Raw genomic sequence first — 20747 nt, 5'->3', positions numbered from 1 at the left:
TGTGTTAGTAAAACTACCTAGGCTGTGTTCAGAATTATGCTCCGACCTGCACTGCTTATCTCCAACCGTTGTTCAAAAATGCCAGTCGGTTATCCAGAGTGCCCCAAAAAAGGAGTGCCAGAGCGCAGTGCAGGCGCTCCAACTGGAGACATGGTGTGCACTAAGGAAGCTTAGTGCAACCAATCATTTTTTTCATGTTTGTTTGCAGCTAGAAAGTAAACTAACACAAAAGGGATATAGACAGTATCAAAAATATCCTGGAGCCCTGAAAGTTAGCAACATGTATAAGTTTTTCATGAAGACCATGAGCTGTGACAAGTCAACAAAAATGACAAACCTGCAAAGGGCAAAATTTAGCTCACGCTAGCACAACAATCCGGTCACAAACTGGATACGATGATGCTATTCAATCACAGTCTTTGTAACTGTTTGTTGCCTTATTAGCAGCTAGCTTATCAACATTAGCATAGTAACATAAATGACGCCATTCTTGAGACATGAATGCACATAAACTTTTAAAGGGCTATTTCTTAGCTCAGGCTAGCACAATCAAGTCAGTAGCTAAATAACTAATCCATTTTTTTCATTTATTTTGTTAGTTCATTCACAGCTAAAAAGTTAGCCACATTAGCACATTTTTGCATGTGACGTCATCATCGAAGAAATTCTTTGATCCAGTTATGACAATGTATTTATGCTTGTGTGTTTTAATCCAACATTCAAATATGGCACAGAGGGGCCGGATTTAAGCTCCCTTTATGCTGAGTGCTTTTATTTATTTTTTAGCAACGGACGCTAAGACAACACGAGAAAAGGAGTCAAAGCAAGCACATTAAAATTCAGCAGCTAATTATGTCGGCGACACCCCCAGCCTGTTGAGAAAATGTTGTGTTTAATAGTCTCTATAAAGAAAATAGCTTTTTATCTCGTGCTCATTTTCATTAATTCCTAATTGGGGTGCGGGGTGGGGTAAGGGTGTGTGTGTGTGTGTGTTATTATTTCTTAGATTAAAATAAACATCGCCCATCCCGTGTACAAACCCATCACACTACACGCGTGTGATAAGGACTTCATGCCTCTGTGAATAAATAAACAATTTCATCTCCACTGGTGGAATTAAGTTGCTTACAGCCTTAAGCTAAGACGCTCTCATTTATATTTATATTTATATTTCTCTCCAAAGACTTAAAAGCACATGCCGGCTTTGGCAAATTAACTTCAACGTTTTTTTGACCTGCTTTATATGTATATCTTTAATTAGTGTCTTGTTTAGCTTAAACTGACTGATTATCGCACAGTCATGACCTAATTACCGCACTCGCGTTTCCTTGGCTGCCCCGAGGAGCTCGCCAAAGTTACCTTTAAAAAGTCGTGTAATCGCCAGCGTCAAACCACGCTTAATCCCGATAAACGTGTACTTAGACGGATGCCGTCACATTACACTGTGTTAAGTGTTTGGGCTACGAAAAGAATGTGCCGCTTTGACTGGCCTTTTTGTTGTTTTTGATCGTTGTTTGAGACAGAATGTGCTCACATTGAAGCAATTAGGAAACCACATAAGACAATAAATGAAGGATAAGATTTTAGCCTATGCTCGTATATAACTCTAATAGTAATGGTTACCATAAAGGTAATCTTAAACCTAATGGTAATGGTAACACTATCACGAACAGTTATGCTAACTGTGTTAGAACACTTTGGTTTAGTTACATTTGTACTCTAACCCTAGTTTCTAACTAGACAGCATTGTGGTAGAGTGGTAGAATTCTTAACTGCCATGCAGGATGCACGGTTTAGATTACCAGCCAACACAAATGGATATAGGACAATCTGTGCTATAATGGGCTGTCACTTATATAGCGCTTTTCTATGTTTGGTACTCAAAGAACTTCACACTGTTACCTCATATACCTACTGATGAAGCAGCATCTGGAGAAACTGGGACTTCAGTATCTTGCTCAAGGACACTTCAACATAGTCATAATGGCCAGGGATCAAACCCCCTACCTCTGTGATGGGAGACGACCATTCTACCACTGAGCCATGCCGCTGCCTAATCTGTGTTTTACCTCTACACAACAACAACCATGTGAAACGCATTAATGTTTGGGCTGATTATAGAAATCAGAATTATCCTCATTCATACAGATTCTCAAAAAACAATGTGAATGCTGTAATATGTGCATCAGGCCACTAGTTGGCAATGCCACTTAGAAAAAAATAAATAAATTCCACTGTCTTCATTTATTCATTCATTCATTCTGAAAGTCATGTGACTGCGATCTTCCATTGTTGTTATGGAAGCGAAGCAGTCATGAAACCATACCGGCGTCATTTTCAAAGACTATCACTCGTACATACATTTACATGTTTATTCATAGCGAGGAATTTTCTGTGGTCACCAGAAAATTCAAACAGTTTAAAGCGAACGCCTCTTAAAGTTCACCTCACGGCATAGAACCTGGATCCTCCCTGAAAATCTTAGCGTCTTACCTGAAGAAGGTGATGAGGGATGCGGGCTGTCATCCTGAACACTTCCCGTCTGCGAGTGTCCACCTCCGGCTCCGCTCTCCTCAGTCACATTGGAGGACCCGGGGGTTGTAGATCGGCTGATGGACTGGGACTCGGGATCGCTGGCTGAACCGCGGCGTTCATCCACGCCTTGCTGCTGGAGCGCTTCCTCCATGCCTCGCCGGTCCTTGCCATGGACGCGGGAGTGGACGACCATCTGGTGATAGGTTCTGAAAACCCGGCCACAGTCCGGGCACTCTGAAGGCTTGTCCTTCAGATTTGAGAGACCATAGTCCATGTTGGGGCTTCCCAAGCCTGACAGACTGCCAGGAGTCTCGGCTCCAATGTGGTGCGACATCAAGTCAAAGCCCCTTGCGTCATCCTTCATGGACATCATGGCGGCGCTCACGGCCTTGGAGCCATGCAAGGCCTCTGAGAGCTGCTTCTTGGAGCCATCTGTGGAAGCCATGAGGGAAAAGTCTTGCTTTTCCTTGGAGAAGGATGCCACAGCACCGGCCCCTGACATGTCATCCTCCTGCCCAGGGGTGGCATGGTGCTGCTGCTGCTGCTCCTTGGGCATGAAAGCACGGTCCATGGCAATGCCACGAGCCATGATTTGCCACGCTTGGTAGCTGTTGAGGGAATCCATCTCCGCCACCTTGGCAGCAGCCTGCAGACGCTCCATGCAGCTAGACTTGAGTGGCGGGACGAGGTTGAGGCAGCCCAGGAGGGAGCGCTTCTCGTTCTCCCCCAGGCCGTGGCCAATTCCTGCTGCCATCGGGCCCAGGAGCTTCCCGAGCATTTCCTTCTCCTTCATGGCGATCCCGGCCTTTGCCAACATCTGGTGTTGCTCGCTCAGACCTTGCTTGTCCGGAGAAAGAAAGCCTCCCTGAAGGCAGGAGATGTAACGGGAGTACAGGTTGGCATGGGCTTCCTGGGCCAGGCTGCTCATGCTGTTGATGGATGCCATGTCCTGCTCGCTGGGCTGTGGCGGTTTGTTCTTGATGGCCAGCTTGTTGAGATGGACCTTCATGTGGTTCTTAAGGAACCAGGGTTCCTTGAAGCGGCGGCCACATATTTGGCAGCAGTGCTCAAAGGAGTCCTTGTGCTTCCGCATATGGCCCTTGAGAAACCAGGCCTGGCTGAACACCTGGCCGCACACGTCGCAGCGGAACTCAGTGGCCATCTGCATGCCACCTGCTGCGCCGGGACCCTGACCCTGTGTGTTCTCTGCAGTTATGTGGGCTTTCTCCACGTGGCTGATCAACTCCTCCTCGTGGGCGGCGGCAAACTCGCACAGCGTACATTTGTACGGCTTGTGAAGGATGCGGATGTGGCGGTCCAGCTCCTCACGCTTCTTGAACTTGCCTTTGCAGAAGGTGCAGCGGAACCCCGCAGCCGGGTTAAGGGACTGCTCGTCCTGGGCCCCGGTTGGCTTGGGCGAGGAAGACGGCTGGGAAGCCGTTTCTGGAGTGGTGAGGCCCGGGGGAGGCGGCAGGCCACAGGCTGAGCCCAGCTGCTGATGGAGGGCATTGGTGCTGCTGTTGAGGCTGACGTGGGGCTCACGTGCGGCTGCTTGCAGGAGGGCGCCACTGCCTCGCATCTGCTTGTCCCTCAGAATGGCTCGCTCTTCCAGCTCGTGAAGCAGCCGGTTCTCCTCACGGACTCGGCCGCGGCCTTTGCCTAGATTGCCCAGTTTGTGGGTGCGAAGGTGGATCTTCAGGTTACCCTTCTGAGCCGCCCGGTGGTCGCAGTAGGGACATTTGAAGGGCTTCTCACCCGTGTGGGTGCGCATGTGCAATGACAGGATACTGTTGAAGCGGAAGCGCTTGCCGCAGAGCGGGCACGGGTACTTCCTGTTCTTGCGGGCGTCATCCTCGATGTCGTTCATCTGAGACATGATGCCCAGGTTCTGGCCGTTGAGGAACTGCTGTAGGTCAACGCGTCCATTCAAGCCGCTCAGCGCACCGGCATCGATGTCGCGGTTGAGCTGGTTGGCCAGCAGCGCCATCTGGCTGCTGATGGGCTGGCTGGCCAGGGCGGCATGGTGGCTCTTCTCATCCAGGGGCGCCGCCGCTTTCTCCTCTGGGATCTGCTGCGGGCGGTGCAGGTCAGGGAAGGCATGTCCCAGCTGGGCGGTGAGCTGGTGGAGCTTCTGGCTGATTGGGTAGCGGCCATTGAGCACAGCATTGCTCAGGTGGGCTTCGGTGTCGGGCACCGCTGATGACATACCAAGGCACAAACTAGAGTCCTCCATCCTGGAAAAACAACAACAAAAAACGAGTTACATTACTTGAGAATATATAATATTATCTAGAATCATTTGCCTTTTTGACTCAGGTATTGACTCAAAATAACATACTCAAGAAGAATGCACTATTTTCATTTTTTTGATGGTTCATGATGTTTGGTGTCCTTTCGTCTATTGTGCTTATGCAGGGCATCTGTCAAAGTCTGTTTTTTCCAATTTTCATTGCCTCATTTGATTATTTATTAGGATAAGTCACATGCTTCTCCTCCTCTGGGTATTCATTTTTGACGTTTCAAGTTTAGGTGACCGCAACTGGTTTCTTACAATCTCAAGGGCAAAATTAGATGCTTAAATTGTATTGCTGATCTTGTATTGAATTGTATTGAGCGCGAGTACCTAATAAAGTGTCCAACTTCATTGGTGAAACACGTCAAGGGATTGCAGAAATGCTGCGTTTCACCAAAAAAAGAGAGCGCCACCATTTTGGACCTAATAATTAGTCTTGTCGACACTGAGCTAGCGGCGCTTAATTAGGCTACTTGTGCCCATCCTATCGGAATTGCGCCAATTACGCGCCCTAATGGAACGCGGCGATGCCATTGTGAGACCACAATTAGGACGCTGGCAGTAAATAGCGCTTTAAACCGACAACAACAGTGTGCCTCACTATATCTATTTTTCTTTCTGTGTTATTCAGGGAAGAGAATAAAAAGAAACTACACAATATAATTTCAGAATGCTGAGAAAGTGATGCTGAATTGAAATCCTTTCTATTATTGAAATGTTGAATTATTGAAATGAATGTCGGACTTGGAAGATTTTCAATTAGTTGACAGTTGAGGAAGGAGGAGGTACATATGTAACATGTCTGCATTTATTTGTGAAAGATGTGATGGAAAATTGTGGAATACAAAAAAGCAGTTTGAAGTTGTTATGCTTTGAATCGGATGATAAATGTGGAAGAGTCGTGGAGGTCATAATGTAAAATGTCTGCATTGGGGAAAATTGTAAAAAAAAAAAACTTTCCCATGGAAAATCTGGAATTTTGGGAAAAGTAGAAATTTGAGAGTGTGAACAGTGAACTTAAATGCTGAATATGTTTGAATCACTTGATAAATGTGGAAGGAGGAGGTAAATATGTAAAATATCTCTTAGTTTAATTTAGAAATATATTCCAGGATGTCCTGAAAGAGCTGAATATCTAGTTTGGATCGGTTGAGAAATGCGGATGTTCTAGAAGGACGAAAAAGGGGGGGACTAATAATCACAAGTAAGAATATTTGTTGGCGCAATAAAAATAAAAGCCTTAAATGCACATCCATCTGTTGTCCAGATGGAGAGGTATAAACACGTCGGCGAGCACGCGCTTCCCCCGGCTGCTGGCAGGGTCAAAGCCGCCCAACAATAAGCACACTTTTTGCTTTGCTCGACAAAATATTGTATAATGTCTCATTAAGCTGATTAGCGGCGCTGCCTGGTAACAGTGGCGCAATCATCAAAAAAACAAAAAAAACAAAAAACAAAAGACGGTGGCCAGGAGGAGGAGGAGGAGGAGGCCAAATTGTGTTGGTGAGTCAGTGGGAGCTGCTCGGACAGAAGAGCAGAGCGTTGTTGCTCGCCCTTCCAGGACACAAACATGAATCCCGCTCTGTTCTTTTTGAGGAATGCCACTGCCCTCCGAATTCTCCCCGCTTGATCCTGCAGCGCCAACATGTCAGCTAACTGCACTAACAAATGCTCCTGTGTCAAGTTACGTCTTCCCTGATTGCCAATGAATTCAGTTTCAACATTTTTGGGGGGAAAGCGAAAGCGGTATAATGGCAACACTACTATGTACTTCTTGCAATAAATAGTATACAGGCCATGCCACCAAATCAATGCCATTTGCTTCCCACATAATGTATAAATGCAAAATAAAATTAACTGTAAAATATATTGTTATAAGCAAAATGTAATGCATGCTGATCTGTTGCGTACTTCATAAACACAAATGAAAATATTCATTTAAATGACCTTGAAATAAAATTTAAGAAAAACTGACATGCAGACGCAAAATGTCCAAATGACTCTTTCGACAGACAACATTCAAAAAATGACAAAAGAGAAAGCCAGGCAAAAAAAATCTTTTGTTCCTCACTGGGCGCTGACAGATCCGGTTAAAAGTGCGGCGGAAACAATTTGACAGATCACCCAAGTCTATTTACTGAGAGAATATTATTACTTCCATTATTATTATTATTATTATTGTTAGAGAGCATGGGGTATAAACTTTTTAGTCTGTGTGTGTGTGTATGTGACAGGCAGCCTCCATCATTCGGCGTGCGTGCTCACATGGAAGGAGAAGTGATTTGAATGACACACTCACACACACACCACAAAAACGCCGCCTTTTGGAATCAAAATCTGTGATTTAAAGTCGCCTGATGAGCTGTTGCTCATTTGAGGAGATAGCAGCCGTGCCCTTTTCTCCAATTTGATGCCCGCCTTTATCTTCAACATACAACAAAGGCACATAGACAATGGAATCATGTGAAATGAACTGACGAATCCACTTTGTGTATACGTGTGTGTGTGTGTGTGTGTGTTTTTAACCAACGCATCCTGGCTGACGAGCGTATGCAAATGAGCTGCATTCATATGCGCGTCTTGCTCCTGACTCATTTTATATTTTTCCTCCTGATTAAAAAGGACATTTCTTATGTGACATCCCCCCCACCCCACACACACCCCTCTCCTCCTTTGCTCATATCACACACACACACACACCCACGCACACGCACGCACACCCACACACGCACACAAACACACATTCACACCACAATTCAATATGTGGATGTCCTCTAAAAGACACGACGGCACATGTTTAGTGACTTGAATGCTGCAACAGGCCTGACAAGAGGACACCGGAACGCACTTTGTCCCGTCGTGGAACGCTCATTAAAAACAACAGCAACAATAGAAAAACACAAACACGCACACAGTCATCATCTTCAGGTGCAGACAGGTGGTGGGATACACTCACACTTGGTATGTGTGTGTGTGCGTGTGTGTGTGTGTGAGTGTCTCACAGTTCAATTCGGTCTTATCAATATTAGCAGGCATCACAAATGCATGAGGGATTTATATGTGCTTCACTCTAATTGTAACCATATCAATTATTGAAGCAAAGGCAATAGTGGGGATAGCTATTAGAAAGGTTCATTATAAATTCATACGGAAATAAACAGTTTCGGAATATAAAGCTTCTCTGTTGGCGTCAAACTTTGGAGCGTTTTTGAGTCGATGGAAAAGCTATTAGTGGCTTCTATTTTTTTTGTTTTTCTTTGAATTTTTGTGTCGTGCATCAAAGTGAGGCCATCGACTGATCACAAAGCGATAGATCGTTAAAGCCTAATGCACGTTCCTCTGATGCTGCTGCTGCAGAACTAATCAATTTTCATTCGCAATGTGCATATTGCCATCATGTTTGTACTGTGCACATGATTATTGTATGTATTGTTTGATGCCATACAACAAGAAAAGTTCACAAAACATGGATTCCAGCCACATTACATATGGCCTTTATTACCAAACTACCAATACTGAAGGTCAACAAATGCATCTGGAGTAACCCTGACAATTTTTCAAAGTCAGCCCCCAATGCGAGTTTGACTTAGGAACATGAAATTTGGTAGACATATGTCTATCATAACATAATATAACATAGCCTGGAAAGCGACACAAAGTCTGCCATTTTGGTTTGTAGCGGCCATTGTAGCGATATTTTGTCAATTGCAAGTATTTTGTAAATGTAGTCCCCAAAACCAGTTTAACTTAATAGTGTAATGAAAACCAATTTGAATCGGAAAATTGCTTTTGATTTAACAAACCGAATCAAACCATTTCATTTTAAAATTGTTACATCCTTGAATCGTATCAAATCCCATGTGTCGAGATACATATTGAATCCTCTCTTTTGAGATGCACATCAGGTCTAAATCGGTACGAATCAGTTTTATGTTCATGATTTGTTGTTTCTTTGAATTTCATTAACTTGAATAGTTTGGGTTTGGCGAGCTTTTATTTATTTGTTCCATATTAATAAACATAACTAAAGCTACAGCCACCCCATATTGACTAAAATCGTCATACAAGCGAATCGAACCAAATTGAATCGTTCTACTTGAGTATGTATTGAATCGTACGGTACCCCGTGTGTTGATATACTGTATGTATACAATTGTCTTTTGCAGAGAAATGCACACAACTACTTAGCAACATGCCATTGGTTACACATCTATTCAAAGTAGACCCACGAAAAGAGTCTCACGAATCTGCCTGAAAAGAGACAATAAGTCTGCCATTTTGGTTTTTAGGGTCATTTTGGTCATTTCTAAGGGTCTTTGAAAGACAAACTTCTTCAAATTTAATATGATTTCTACTAACTTTTAATCACGTATACTAGACAGATGGTCAACTCTAAATTGTAAAACGTTTGCGTTTTCATCCATGAGTGTTACTGGACCAGGGCAGTAAAGTTGAATGACTTGCCATTAAACAGAAAACTATAGTAATAGTTATAATAGCAATATTAATAGTAATAGTAATAGTATTATGTTCATGACATTTTTGAAAATTCAGCCCCCGAATCCAATTTCACTTAGCAACATAAATTTTGGTGGGCATGTATATCATGCGAAGGCCCACACTAACAAAATGTCTCCAGAAGCCATGCCCGGTATGACACAAGAAGTCTGCCATTTTGCTTCAAAGCTGTTATTTTGGTCCATTTACAGTAGTCCTCCAAAGATAAAACTAAGATAAAAAAAGACGGCCAGAGAGCGCTTGTCAACAGGTACGTCCACTCTCAGATCATCTCTTCTCACATACACACCACCAGGAGAACAGATAAACCTGTGTGTGCGCGTGTGCAGAAGGCGGAATGTTGTTGTGGTGAGTGGAGTGGGGCGGGGGGGGGGGGGGGGGGGGGGGCACCCACGGGAGGAAGATCAATGCGGGACAAACGGATTCCCACAGTTCATTGTTCCTCGCCGGCCAAATCCTCTTCCCAAGACGGCCGCCAGCTCAAAGCTTTCCTTCTTGATAAGCATCGCTGCTACGTGCGTGCGTATGTTTGTGTGCGTGTAACGAACTTAGCGGAACCACGTCACACGCAGGTGCTGCACCAGCTGACACGCAGACGATTAAATAAAAAATAAAAAAATAAAAGAGTGTTGTATACCTTTCGGGCCCACAGACGCAATGACGTGCCGTTTTACTGTTTTTATTTCACCGATCACTTCTAATAGTGTGTGATTACTAAGAGAACGATGTAGTGTTACATGTAGCAGTACTACAAGTTGAGGGTGTTGAAGTCTTTAGCTGTCACTTTTTTTTCTTTTTTCCAAGAAGTTGCACATGGAATTCATTCCGAGAAAGAAATTGGAAGCAAATGTCAGAAAATGAGAAACATGACTTTTTTGCTGTCTTCATGTCCACTTTACATGTTTTCCTTTATTTCGTATATATATATATATATATATATATATATATATATATATATATATATATATATATATATATATATATGTATACATATATATATATATATATTTTTTTTTTATTTCATTCTTTGCCTTGCATTTTTTAAAAAAACGTAAGTGTCTTTGATATCAGACATCTTGTAAGCTTTAAAAGTGATGTCTTTAACACCAGCAATACAGAATGTTAAAGTCTGAAAAAGCGTTTGATGACCATCTCTAAATCTTTAAACTTCTGTCTTTGACACAGGCCATATTGTATCTTTAAATCATGACAAGTTTCTTTGATGTCTGACATTGGATGTACTTTTGTGTCAGACATCTCATACGTTTAAGTCTTAAAATAACTTAATATTTTAAACCTCATAAATATATTTGATGTCAACATCTTAGTTATTTGATGTCAACATCTTAGATCTTTAACAGAAGTGTCTTTTATGTCAAACTCTCTAGTCTCTTTGATGTAAGTGATCTTAATTTTTAAAACTTATAAATTATGTCTGTGATGTCGGCCATATTGTAATTTTAGAAGCTAAAAGTCAGAAGTTTCTTTGATAATGGCCATCTTAGTGTCCTTGACAGCTCTCTTGTGTGGTCAAATCTAAGTTGTCTTTAATGTAAGCCATCTTGATCTTTAAATCATTAAGTCGTAAATGTCTTTGAAGTGGGCCATCTTGGATCTTTGGAGGTATTTGGGAGACATAATCTTGTACATTGTATTGGTTAAAGGTCTAAGGGTCTCTGATATTGATATTACATCTTTTTAAGAGCTAAAAACTTTTTATGTGTCTTTGATGTCATTCAAAAGTCAAGTACCTTTGACGCCAGCTATCTTTAATGTTTGAATCTTAAAAAGTCATAAGTTCGTTTGATGTTGGTCATCTGTCTGTCATCTTGTCTGTTTGAATCTTTAAGACAGATGTGTCTTTGATGTCAACCATATTTTACATTTAAGTTTTAAAAGTCAAAAGTGAATTAGACGTTGGCATCTTGCAAGTTTGCGTCTTTAAGAGACTCCTGTTTTTGATGTTGGCCATATTGGTTCCATGTAACAATCAGCGCACATTAAAAAATGGCCTTCCCAGTGTGTGTGCACACGCATTTGTGCGCCACTCTTCTTCCTGTCAAATCATTCAGAAAACAAGGACACAACAAACACGGCAGCCATTAAGGAGACAATGGACGCAGTGTGTCCGCACTTGCTTACATCAGCGTCGCATGCGAAGGCCGAGCCAGTTAACACGCACAAACAAACGTCAAGTCAACCGAGGAGAACAGCGGCGCTTCGATTTCTGGAAATATATGCCATAATTGTGTATTTGTTCATAGCGGGCACAGTTTTTACAGTGGCGGTGAAGGTAAAGCAAAAAAAAAAAAATTAACAAAAAAAGATAATAAACTACCGGTACCTGTTCAAGGCTTGAAATAACTTTTTTTTTTGATGAGCACTTTTGCAAATCAATGTCTTTATTTGAGGCGCAACTTTCTAAATAGCAATATTTATTGCAGTAAAACAGGATTTTTTTTGCAGGTTAACCCATGGGACCCGAAACAAGGGTTTTATTAAACAATAAAAATATGACAGCATAATGAATTAACCACTGGTTTTCCAATGTTACAGTATCAACAGTTTTTAATTCTGAAGCAGAAAATTGTATTTTGTTGGCAAGAAACAATTTCAGCGGGGCAACTTCAAACACAAATATAAATTTCAGTTTAAAATTCGTATTCCTGAATAGTTGCATGGCCGTTTAACGAAGCTAAATTTACTTTTCCATCCATTATCCAATCCGCTTATCCTCACAAGGGGAGGATAAAAAAAAAGGAAATTTACCCACAAGGGAAAACTGTGAAATGGGCAAAAAAACAACAACTAATCACCAACCATACTAACTAACTAACATGTAAAGTCAGAGTTAAACTAAGAATCTGACAAAATAATGGTCTTGCGAACAAAATTACTAACCTACCGAGGAACGAACTGTTGAACAAGCAAACCTGAATAAGTGACTAACTAAATGACAAACTCATGACAGAAATGATAAAGACACAAACTAACCATCATACTGAAAAACAAACTAACAACCCAAGCAACTAACTGACAGGGGCAACTAACTAACTCAACTCAACTTTATTTATAGAGCACTTTAAAAACAACCACAACTGCATACAAAGTACTGAACATAAAGTAAAAATCAGACATGTAAAAACAAAGACGGTTATGAAAAAATATAAAAAACTATAAATAAACTAATAATATAAAAGCAGAAAACACCATAAAGCTCTTAAAACACAGATGAGTCTCATGGTGAGTTGAAAGGCAAAGAATAAAAATGTGTTTTTAGATGAGTTTTAAAGAACTAACTAACTAACTAACTAACTAACTAACTAACTAACTAACTAACTAACGGACTGAAGCCAAAAGCATGCATCTGACTGGATAGATGACAGTGTCCCAGCGGTAATGCCATGAGTAATTTTTCGTTTAATCTTTACATTTTTGCTGGCTGTGCTGCGGCGATTTTTCTGAAAACGTCCGAAATAATTGCATTTCCGTTCATGTCGGGTGGCGTTTTGCATAATGGTTAAAGGGTTAGGCGTTAAAGTGGGAGGAGTTGTTGTGACAGGAGCCTCAAAGCTGCGCAAAGGTTCAATTTGCTAAGAGGAGACTTTTAATTGTGGCATGACTAATTAGCAGCACAGCGGCGATGAGCAACATGTCCGTCAACGTGTCCGTCGTGGCGGCGGTGCCTCGTCTTCCTCGCTGGGAGTTTGGGACTTCCTCTCTCGCTGCTTTTATCCGTTAAAACAAACGTCAGCGGCTAATTAGTGGCGCTGCTTACAGGAAGCCAGTCAGGTAATTATTTTGGGGTAATTGAATGATTCTTCAATGTCTCAGCATCTCCCTCCTCCTCCTCTTCCTCCTCTTTGAGTAGATAAGACACAGGTAGCGAGAGCCTCCATATGCTCTTCAACCACAAAGCAAACACAATTCTTCAATAGTCCAAAGTCCGTCTTTAATAACGGCGTCTTCTATCTTTCCGCCTTTGATAAGGCCCACCTCAACTTCCCGCATACCCTCTGAAGAGTTACCGTGGAGCTGTAGAGATGTGCCACACTTCCCGTTTTAAGAGAGCGCCACTTGTCTTCACTGTAACGTTGAAAAGACGACTATCTGGATCTGCATCAAGATGTGAGGGCCTTGTCCTGGTTTGCTACGAACTGACTGACTGACAATCAAACTAAGGGACCTACTAAACAACTGAGTAAACAAATAGGTTAGAAATTAACATGAAAACTAATGATGAATGAGAAACTAAACTGATCAACTGACAAATTGTCCAAATAACAAGAAGGCATTCTAATTTTACTAACTAACAAACGTACTAGCTAACTGATTAACTAAGTAACTAAGTGTTGAGGAGGCAAACTAACTAACTAGCTAACTAAGTAAATGTCAAAACAACTACATCTAGGAACTAAGTGATGAATTAAGGGACGACATAAACATTGAACACTCAATGTAGCTGATTCACTAACTAACTAACTAACTAACTAACTAACTAACTAACAGACAAACTACAACTGACAAATTGAAAGGATCAACTAACTTAATTGTCAAACTACAAATCGATGTAACTCATTAACTGGCAAATAGATTATCTTACTGACGATCTAGGAAACTATCTGATGAAATATAAAATTGTCATTTAATAACTGTCAAATTTACTGCCAAACTAACTAATTAACTACCCAACAAACCCACTAACTAAAAAAATTAGGAGCTAAGAGATGATTTCTAGCAGATGAACACAAGGCCTAATGCACTGAGTATCTTACAAACCAAAGTGAATTAGTTAGCTGATGAACAAGCAGACTAAGCCAATGAGAAACTAAGTAACTGACTGGTAAACTAACTGTGGAACTAACAATTTTCCAAAATTGAGGAGGCCAAACAATTTTCCAAAATTGAGGAGTAAGACTGTTCCCCTCCAGTGCAGTGGGCGGCAGTATCACCAGAATTCCTTTTGTCCAATCTTCCATGTGTATCTTACAGTAAAGCCACCCCACTTCCTGTGTCCCCTCTGAAGAGTTGCCATAGGAAACTGGAGAAGTGGCCCACTTCCTGTTTAAGAAATCACATTTATCTTCTTATCAAGTCATCAGGAAGCGCTCCTCTTAGTTGTCTTTGCAGCCTTTTATCCAATAAAAATCACTGCGGCGGTGTCCTGTGAGATGCCTCGCAACTAATGTGGCCAGCACAGGAAGTGCTTTAGAGGGGCGTGGTCTCAGCGGGGACATAAGCAAGCCTGTCCTATCGCAGTTGATCAGGGTGGATGGCTGGCGACCGCTCTTAAGATCACAGGTGACTTTGAAAACGCTTGATTGGAAGCAGAGATGAGAAATTCAGGTCCAGATAGTACAAGCAAGCCCTGCCACAGTTTGGATTGAGCCACAGGTGCTTCTAATCAACTGAGCTCGTTTACCTGCCGGTTGAGTAGAAGCACCTGTGGCTAAAGCCAAACTGTGGCAGGGTTTTTACTTTGTGGACCAAGATTTCCCACCGCTGATTGGAAAGCATTTCTGAAAAAATGGGCTTCCGACTATGCTTATACTATTTTTCCCGTCTACTTTTTATCGCCTACAAAATGCGTCATGGGCGGATAGGCGGACCGGTCCGTCAAATAGGCGGAATGCCAAGCTCCGCAAATGACTAATTATAATCACCAAGGCAAATTGACTGAGTCTGGATGGAACAAATACAACAAATATGGAACAAATAATGTCTCTTTTGGTTTGTTTTAACTCTTCTAACTAACCCACGGCAATTGGAAAAAAAAATAAAAAAAAACTGAGCATGGTGCTTGGCAAGAGGTCTGCATGGAGCTAATAAACTTGTGCTTTTTATCTAACAAAAGGCGACTTGTGTGCGACATTCCTGCTCCTCCAGCGCTGCACGTCCAACGCTTTTCATATCTCGCATTTCTTTCCCACCCTGAGTGACCTTCGCTATCATCTGACACTTATCTCCCGACACCAAGGCTGCGGCGTGCGCACCCACACACACTTAGAATGAAAGACTTCCGCCCCCCCCCCCCCCCCCCCCCCCCTCAGCACGTCCCTCTCGGCCTCCTGATGTGACTTCAGTGCATGAAATATGTAAAACAAACACGTACATAAAGTGGGAAGAGTGGTGAGTTTTTGCATCTGATGAGGTGCTAAACGGCTGAAATGTTTTATTTAAATTGGGCACAGTGTGCTTCTGGGAAAACGCCCGCTCGGACGTTTTGACATTTGCAGCAGGCCGTCTAGCCGAGTGTTAAGCGTTAGTGACCGCTGGCCACAGAGAGCTTAGAACACACACTCACTCACTCACTCTTCCGCTCAAACGGGTATCGGAGACAGATGGGAGATTTTTTAAAATTATGCCCACTTCTATAATCACGACTATGCAAGCAGTACTCCAAGAGGGATGTTTTTTCTTTTCCAGACAGTGGAGACATCCTACCTTGCCGCCAGTTGTAACTCTTCTCCCTAGACGGGTAGTGGTGCAAGGCACTTTTAAAATGTTTTTTTTTTAATATTACTACTACAACATGTACAACCACTATGTATATTGTAATATTTTTCTGAATTGACATGTTGTGCTGCCAGTTGAAGTAACTCCACTGCTTAAATGGGTAGGTAAGTTGGGAGCGTGGTTAACCATTCTAACAGAAATGCAAACTTGTAGTATCAAGACCTCTTCCACAGTACTAGCATTACTATGTACAGAAGACAAAAATGACTGAAAAACAAGACCAAAGACAGTTCAGCTATCTGCAATTTGAAATGGACCCATCCGCTTAAATGGGTAGCGGTGCGAGGAGCTTTAACAGCTCTGAAATGCTGCGTTTTTTCTATATTACAAACACAACAACTCCATTGCCTATGACTGTATTTTCATCCCAACGAGATTTAGCGTTTCCTGTTGCGTCTGATTTTCTACTTAAACGGGTCGCAGCACAAGACGTTTTTGAGGCTCTGAAATGTAGATTAAAAGAAAAATCATGACCACTACAAGTAATCCAACCACTAACTAACTAAACTGACTACGGTAAAATTTGTTTTGTTGCACAGCCATTTGCAAACTAATTCCCCCACTTGAACGGGTGGCGCTGTGAGGTGTTTTTTCTACAGCTCTGAAATGTTGCAGCTTTTGATACGATGGCAACTACAACTTTTATGACTACAGACCATTCGATCCGGTGTTCGATATGTGCGGTGTGAAACAATTTGAGGACGGTTCAATATGAAAGTGGAAAGATTTGATTCAGTTAGACTCAGTGGACCTACGATTCAATATGGTAAAGTTCAGTTCGAGAGGGTATGGTGCAATGACCTTTTGGTTGTCATTTTACATACATGTTAGTGAACTGGTCAGTAATGGAAATGTGCCATTTCCTTATAAAATATATCTCTCAAATAAAATAGGATTCAACACGTATGTCAATATATTTCAAAGTAGAACGATTTGATTCGATTCGATACACTCGCATCTTTAAAAAAACAATATATGTATATAAATACATATTTTGTATATATATATAAACACTGCGACGTCTGTGATTAGTGCATTTTTTTTCCAGTCATGAAATTTTGCAACATTTAAAATTTTGTACCCCGGGCCGGCCGCCACCCTCCCCCACCCCGTCGGTGCACGCTTCCAATGTTGCCTGCCCTCATCACTGCACAGAAAACAGTCTTTTCTTCAGCCCCCCCTCCTGAATCTGATTAAGTTAACAATGTGCTGTTATTTGCATGCTGATTTCGCAGATCCCGCCGCAGCCCTTCCTCCTGCCTTTACGCACCCCCTCGGCCGCCACCCCGCCACCCGCGCCCCCGCCCCGTTCTCAAACAAGCCAGGCAGGATCAGAGTAATGTGATCGCACAGCAGCCAGCCAACACAATGTGCCTCAAAGAGCAGGTGCGCACCCTCCACCTCCCTCGTCATTCCTCCTCTCCTCTCCTCTTCACCTCTTTTCTTCCTCCTCCTCCTCCTCCTCTTCCTCGGCCTGTTTATGAGCTGGTATTATAATCAAATCTTCAGCGAGGGAGGCCTGTCTTTTTTTATTAATTATAGGCCGCGCCTGATGCAGACGCGTCGGGAAGGCATCTTCAAAATAGGTCGACTGCTACACTTTGCTATTCTTATCGCATTTAAATGTCAACACGGTGCAAAGCTCTACAAATTAGTTCAGGCAGGCTTCAACCCCCATTTAACATTTAAGGCGCCGTTCTCAAAGCGTTTGCACACACACACACACACACACACACATATACACACATATATAAGCCGTATAAATACAAAATAGAGAGATAGCGCCGCGTCTTTCAAACTTCTCATTTCAGCGCAGACGCCGAGCTGCCAACCTTTCCGCCCGACAACAAAAAGAAACAGAAACAATGCATTAGCCTGCATGAATAATACATTGGCAAAAAAACATCCCTGCTTTTTCGGCATCTCTGCTTAAATCCGCCGTCCAACTCCACGGATGCGAGGTGGCGAAGGTGCTTTTTTTCAATCTCCCTCTCTTTCAATTTGGGGCCACCAGTTGCGAGTAACTCCACTGCTTAAACATGTGGCAGAACTGGAAGGCTAGACGAGGCAACTGATGCTTTGAAGGCAAATAACGACCACTATAAATTCTTCTACTTCTAATGTACTTGTTTTTTTCACCAGTGCAACTGACTCCATCGCTTTGACTGGTAGTGGAAGTGCAAGAGTTTAGGTGAGGCAAGTGATGTTTTTATGGTGACCGTGAAATGACGTTTTTTTTTTTTGGTTTGTTTTTTACTAAATTATGATCACCGTAAATTCTACAACCATTTGTTCCTTCTCATAAACTTTTTGTGCCACCATTTTTGATGACTCTCACCCTTAAACAGGTAGCAACGGTGTGTTCGCAAGTATGCATTGTATCTATGAAATGCAGATTTTTAGAATGAACACCATTTCCATAACCATGATTATATAAACGACATTCAGTGAGGGGAAAAAAATGTGTTTTTAGACATCTCAGATGTCTTCGCTTGCTGACATTTATTTGCAAGTGACCCGTTGCCTAAACAGGTAGGAGTGTTTTAAGGCTCTTAAAATCCTGTTTTATTTTCACTATCAACACTACGGCTTCTATAACTGTTTTCTCCGATCCCCCAAATTTATGGTGCCATTTGTAAATGACTCTTCAGCTTAGACGAGTAGCAACGCCAAGCCGCCTTGAAGGCGCTGATTTTTTTTTTTTTTTTAAGTAAAATGACCACAACTACTACTGTTCTGATACTGTATTATGTTAATTTTTGTCCTCTTAGCAAATCTGTGCTCCCAGTTCTAACTGACACTTCCGCTTAATTTAGGTAGCAACACAAGGTGCTTTAAATTGTCTAAAGCAGGTTTTTGTTATGACCACTACAACTTGTAGAACAAAGTATCCATTGAAACCATGATTTGTAGATCTTTAGATTCAAGAGCAATTTGATGACTGTTACTATGCCTATTACTTGGTAAGTGACTCTCCAACTTAAACAGGTAACAAGAAGCTGTTAAGGCTCTGAAATGGAGATTTATGCTAAGAGGTGATGCTCAAGTGAGGCCGCCACAGAGTAGCGGACAAAAGGAAGCCCATCAACACTCTTGACACTCCCGGACAACCCTGCTGCCTCTGGGAAAAAAAGGAGACCAAGACAAACAAGACAACAAGTTGGGATCACGTCCAGCGGAGTCGCTATTATCCTGCCTTGTATTGTGGCTGACTCAATGGGAAGACGACTCGCCGGGACTGCAAAAGCGGGAGAACGTGACAAATGGACATTAGCCTAGGCAAAGTTGGCAAAAAAACTTCTCTACTACAAAACCAGAAATATTACACCTCAATTTGTATGTTTTTTTTTTTTTTTATCAAACATGCAGAAAAAAAATTAATTTGAAGTCAAGATGGGGAAAAAAATGTGATTTGATTGAATGAAAACGTAAATATTAAAAAATACCTTGCCAGGTACTCATATGATCGAACTAGTACTTTTCACTAGTTGGGTAGCGGGGTTTTCCACTTATTTTGTCTTTTAAGGAGAATGCTATCGGGCACCCTTCCATCCACCTTATGACATCAGCCCAAGAAGTAAGCCAGCTAACTAGCTTTAGCGGAGATCCCATCCCCGTGTCGGCTACCTCCAGGCCCGACTATGCTCAATGCTCCGTAATGTGTTACATTTCCTTTAACGCACACAGCGTAACAGCGAGCTGCGCCCTTGGGCCTCCACTCACTGTCGACGGAGTGTGATGAACATGGAGGACAAAAGTGGCCCCATGGCAGCGAGAAGCCTTCCGAGGAACACGATAAAGACGATGATGATGGTGATGATGATGAAGTCTACTCAGAGTCTTTATTCAAGTCATCACAAGTCATCTTTACTCGTCTTCATCTTCGGAAAAATAACAGGAAGTAGTCAGGCTTCCAGACAAAGCCTCCTTTTCCCAATTAAAGCGTGTTTGAGAAGATTGGGACATTTTTTATGACAACTGGGAAGTGACATGGCAAAACACTTAACGTAATAATTCTGACAGGTAAAATCTATCAACCTGAAGCAAAGACTTCTGACGTCACACAATTCAAAATGGAGAAAAAAGTCTGTCCTTTTAATGCTGCTTCAATCCAATTCGACCCGTTCTGACATTCAAAAACAACAATCAAAAAGAAACTGCAAAACAAATAATAATAAAAAAATAACTTTCTGTTTTACCACCAGATTTGGCGGCGAAACATGCAGGCCATGGTCTTTGAAGTGTTTTGGGGAATCTTCAAATAATGAAAGAGTAAAACAAGGTAATAATGATAAGAAAAAAAAAAAAAAATAATAATAATAATAATAATAATAATAATAATGTTCATACATCTTAACTCATTTACTGCCATTCAATGGTGTTTTTGGGTCTGGGAGCATCTGACGCTGCTCCACTGTCAAGTTCAAACTTGGAAACAACTTTACCGATGCACAACCACTAGTAGCGATTTCCCATTTATGAGAAGAGATTAGGCCAGTTTGTGAGTCCGCTGTGAGAAACGGCAGCTTTTTGTGCAAGCTACCTTTCTTTCTTCTTTCTACTGCTGAACAACGGTAAAAGGCCGAATCAAACTTTTTTTTTGAGAGAAAAGAGAGTCTGTAATTTCATTTGGTAGATTCAGTGTACATATAATCATTGAACAGAATATCATGTGGTTCTTGTAAATGTCAAAATGCTCTAAAATGGGTGGCAGTGAATGAAAACACTAAAAACTGACAGTACATTTTCTTTCCAAAGGTAAAACCTAAAAAATACACTCAAAAGACAAACCAAAAAGGCATCTTTCCTCTGGAGAGTCCGCTGACTCGTCTGCTTTACGGCCTAGATAGACCAATCCGACGTTGGCCGAATGTGACCGACGCTT

General features: G+C 42.0%; 1 protein-coding gene across 5 annotated transcripts in view; it reads right to left on the bottom strand.

Moving 5' to 3' along the window:
* znf536 (zinc finger protein 536) overlaps positions 1-20747 on the bottom strand; it is a 240464-nt gene that overhangs the window by 113347 nt on the left and 106370 nt on the right. For all 5 annotated transcript variants that reach the window (XM_086026490.1, XM_086026489.1, XM_086026486.1 and 2 more), the window contains one exon: positions 2494-4769. In XM_086026490.1, coding sequence (XP_085882616.1) covers positions 2494-4768 — 2275 coding nt within the window. In that variant the 5' untranslated portion in view covers position 4769. The remainder of the gene's footprint in view (positions 1-2493; positions 4770-20747) is intronic.

The sequence above is a fragment of the Filicampus tigris genome, chromosome 3, assembly GCF_054856515.1.
Source record: "Filicampus tigris isolate MCC_2025a chromosome 3, RoL_Ftig_1.0, whole genome shotgun sequence".
Lineage (NCBI taxonomy): Eukaryota > Metazoa > Chordata > Actinopteri > Syngnathiformes > Syngnathidae > Filicampus > Filicampus tigris.
The sequence above is the reverse complement of the archived record's forward strand: the minus strand, read 5'-3'. Positions and strand labels throughout refer to the sequence as shown.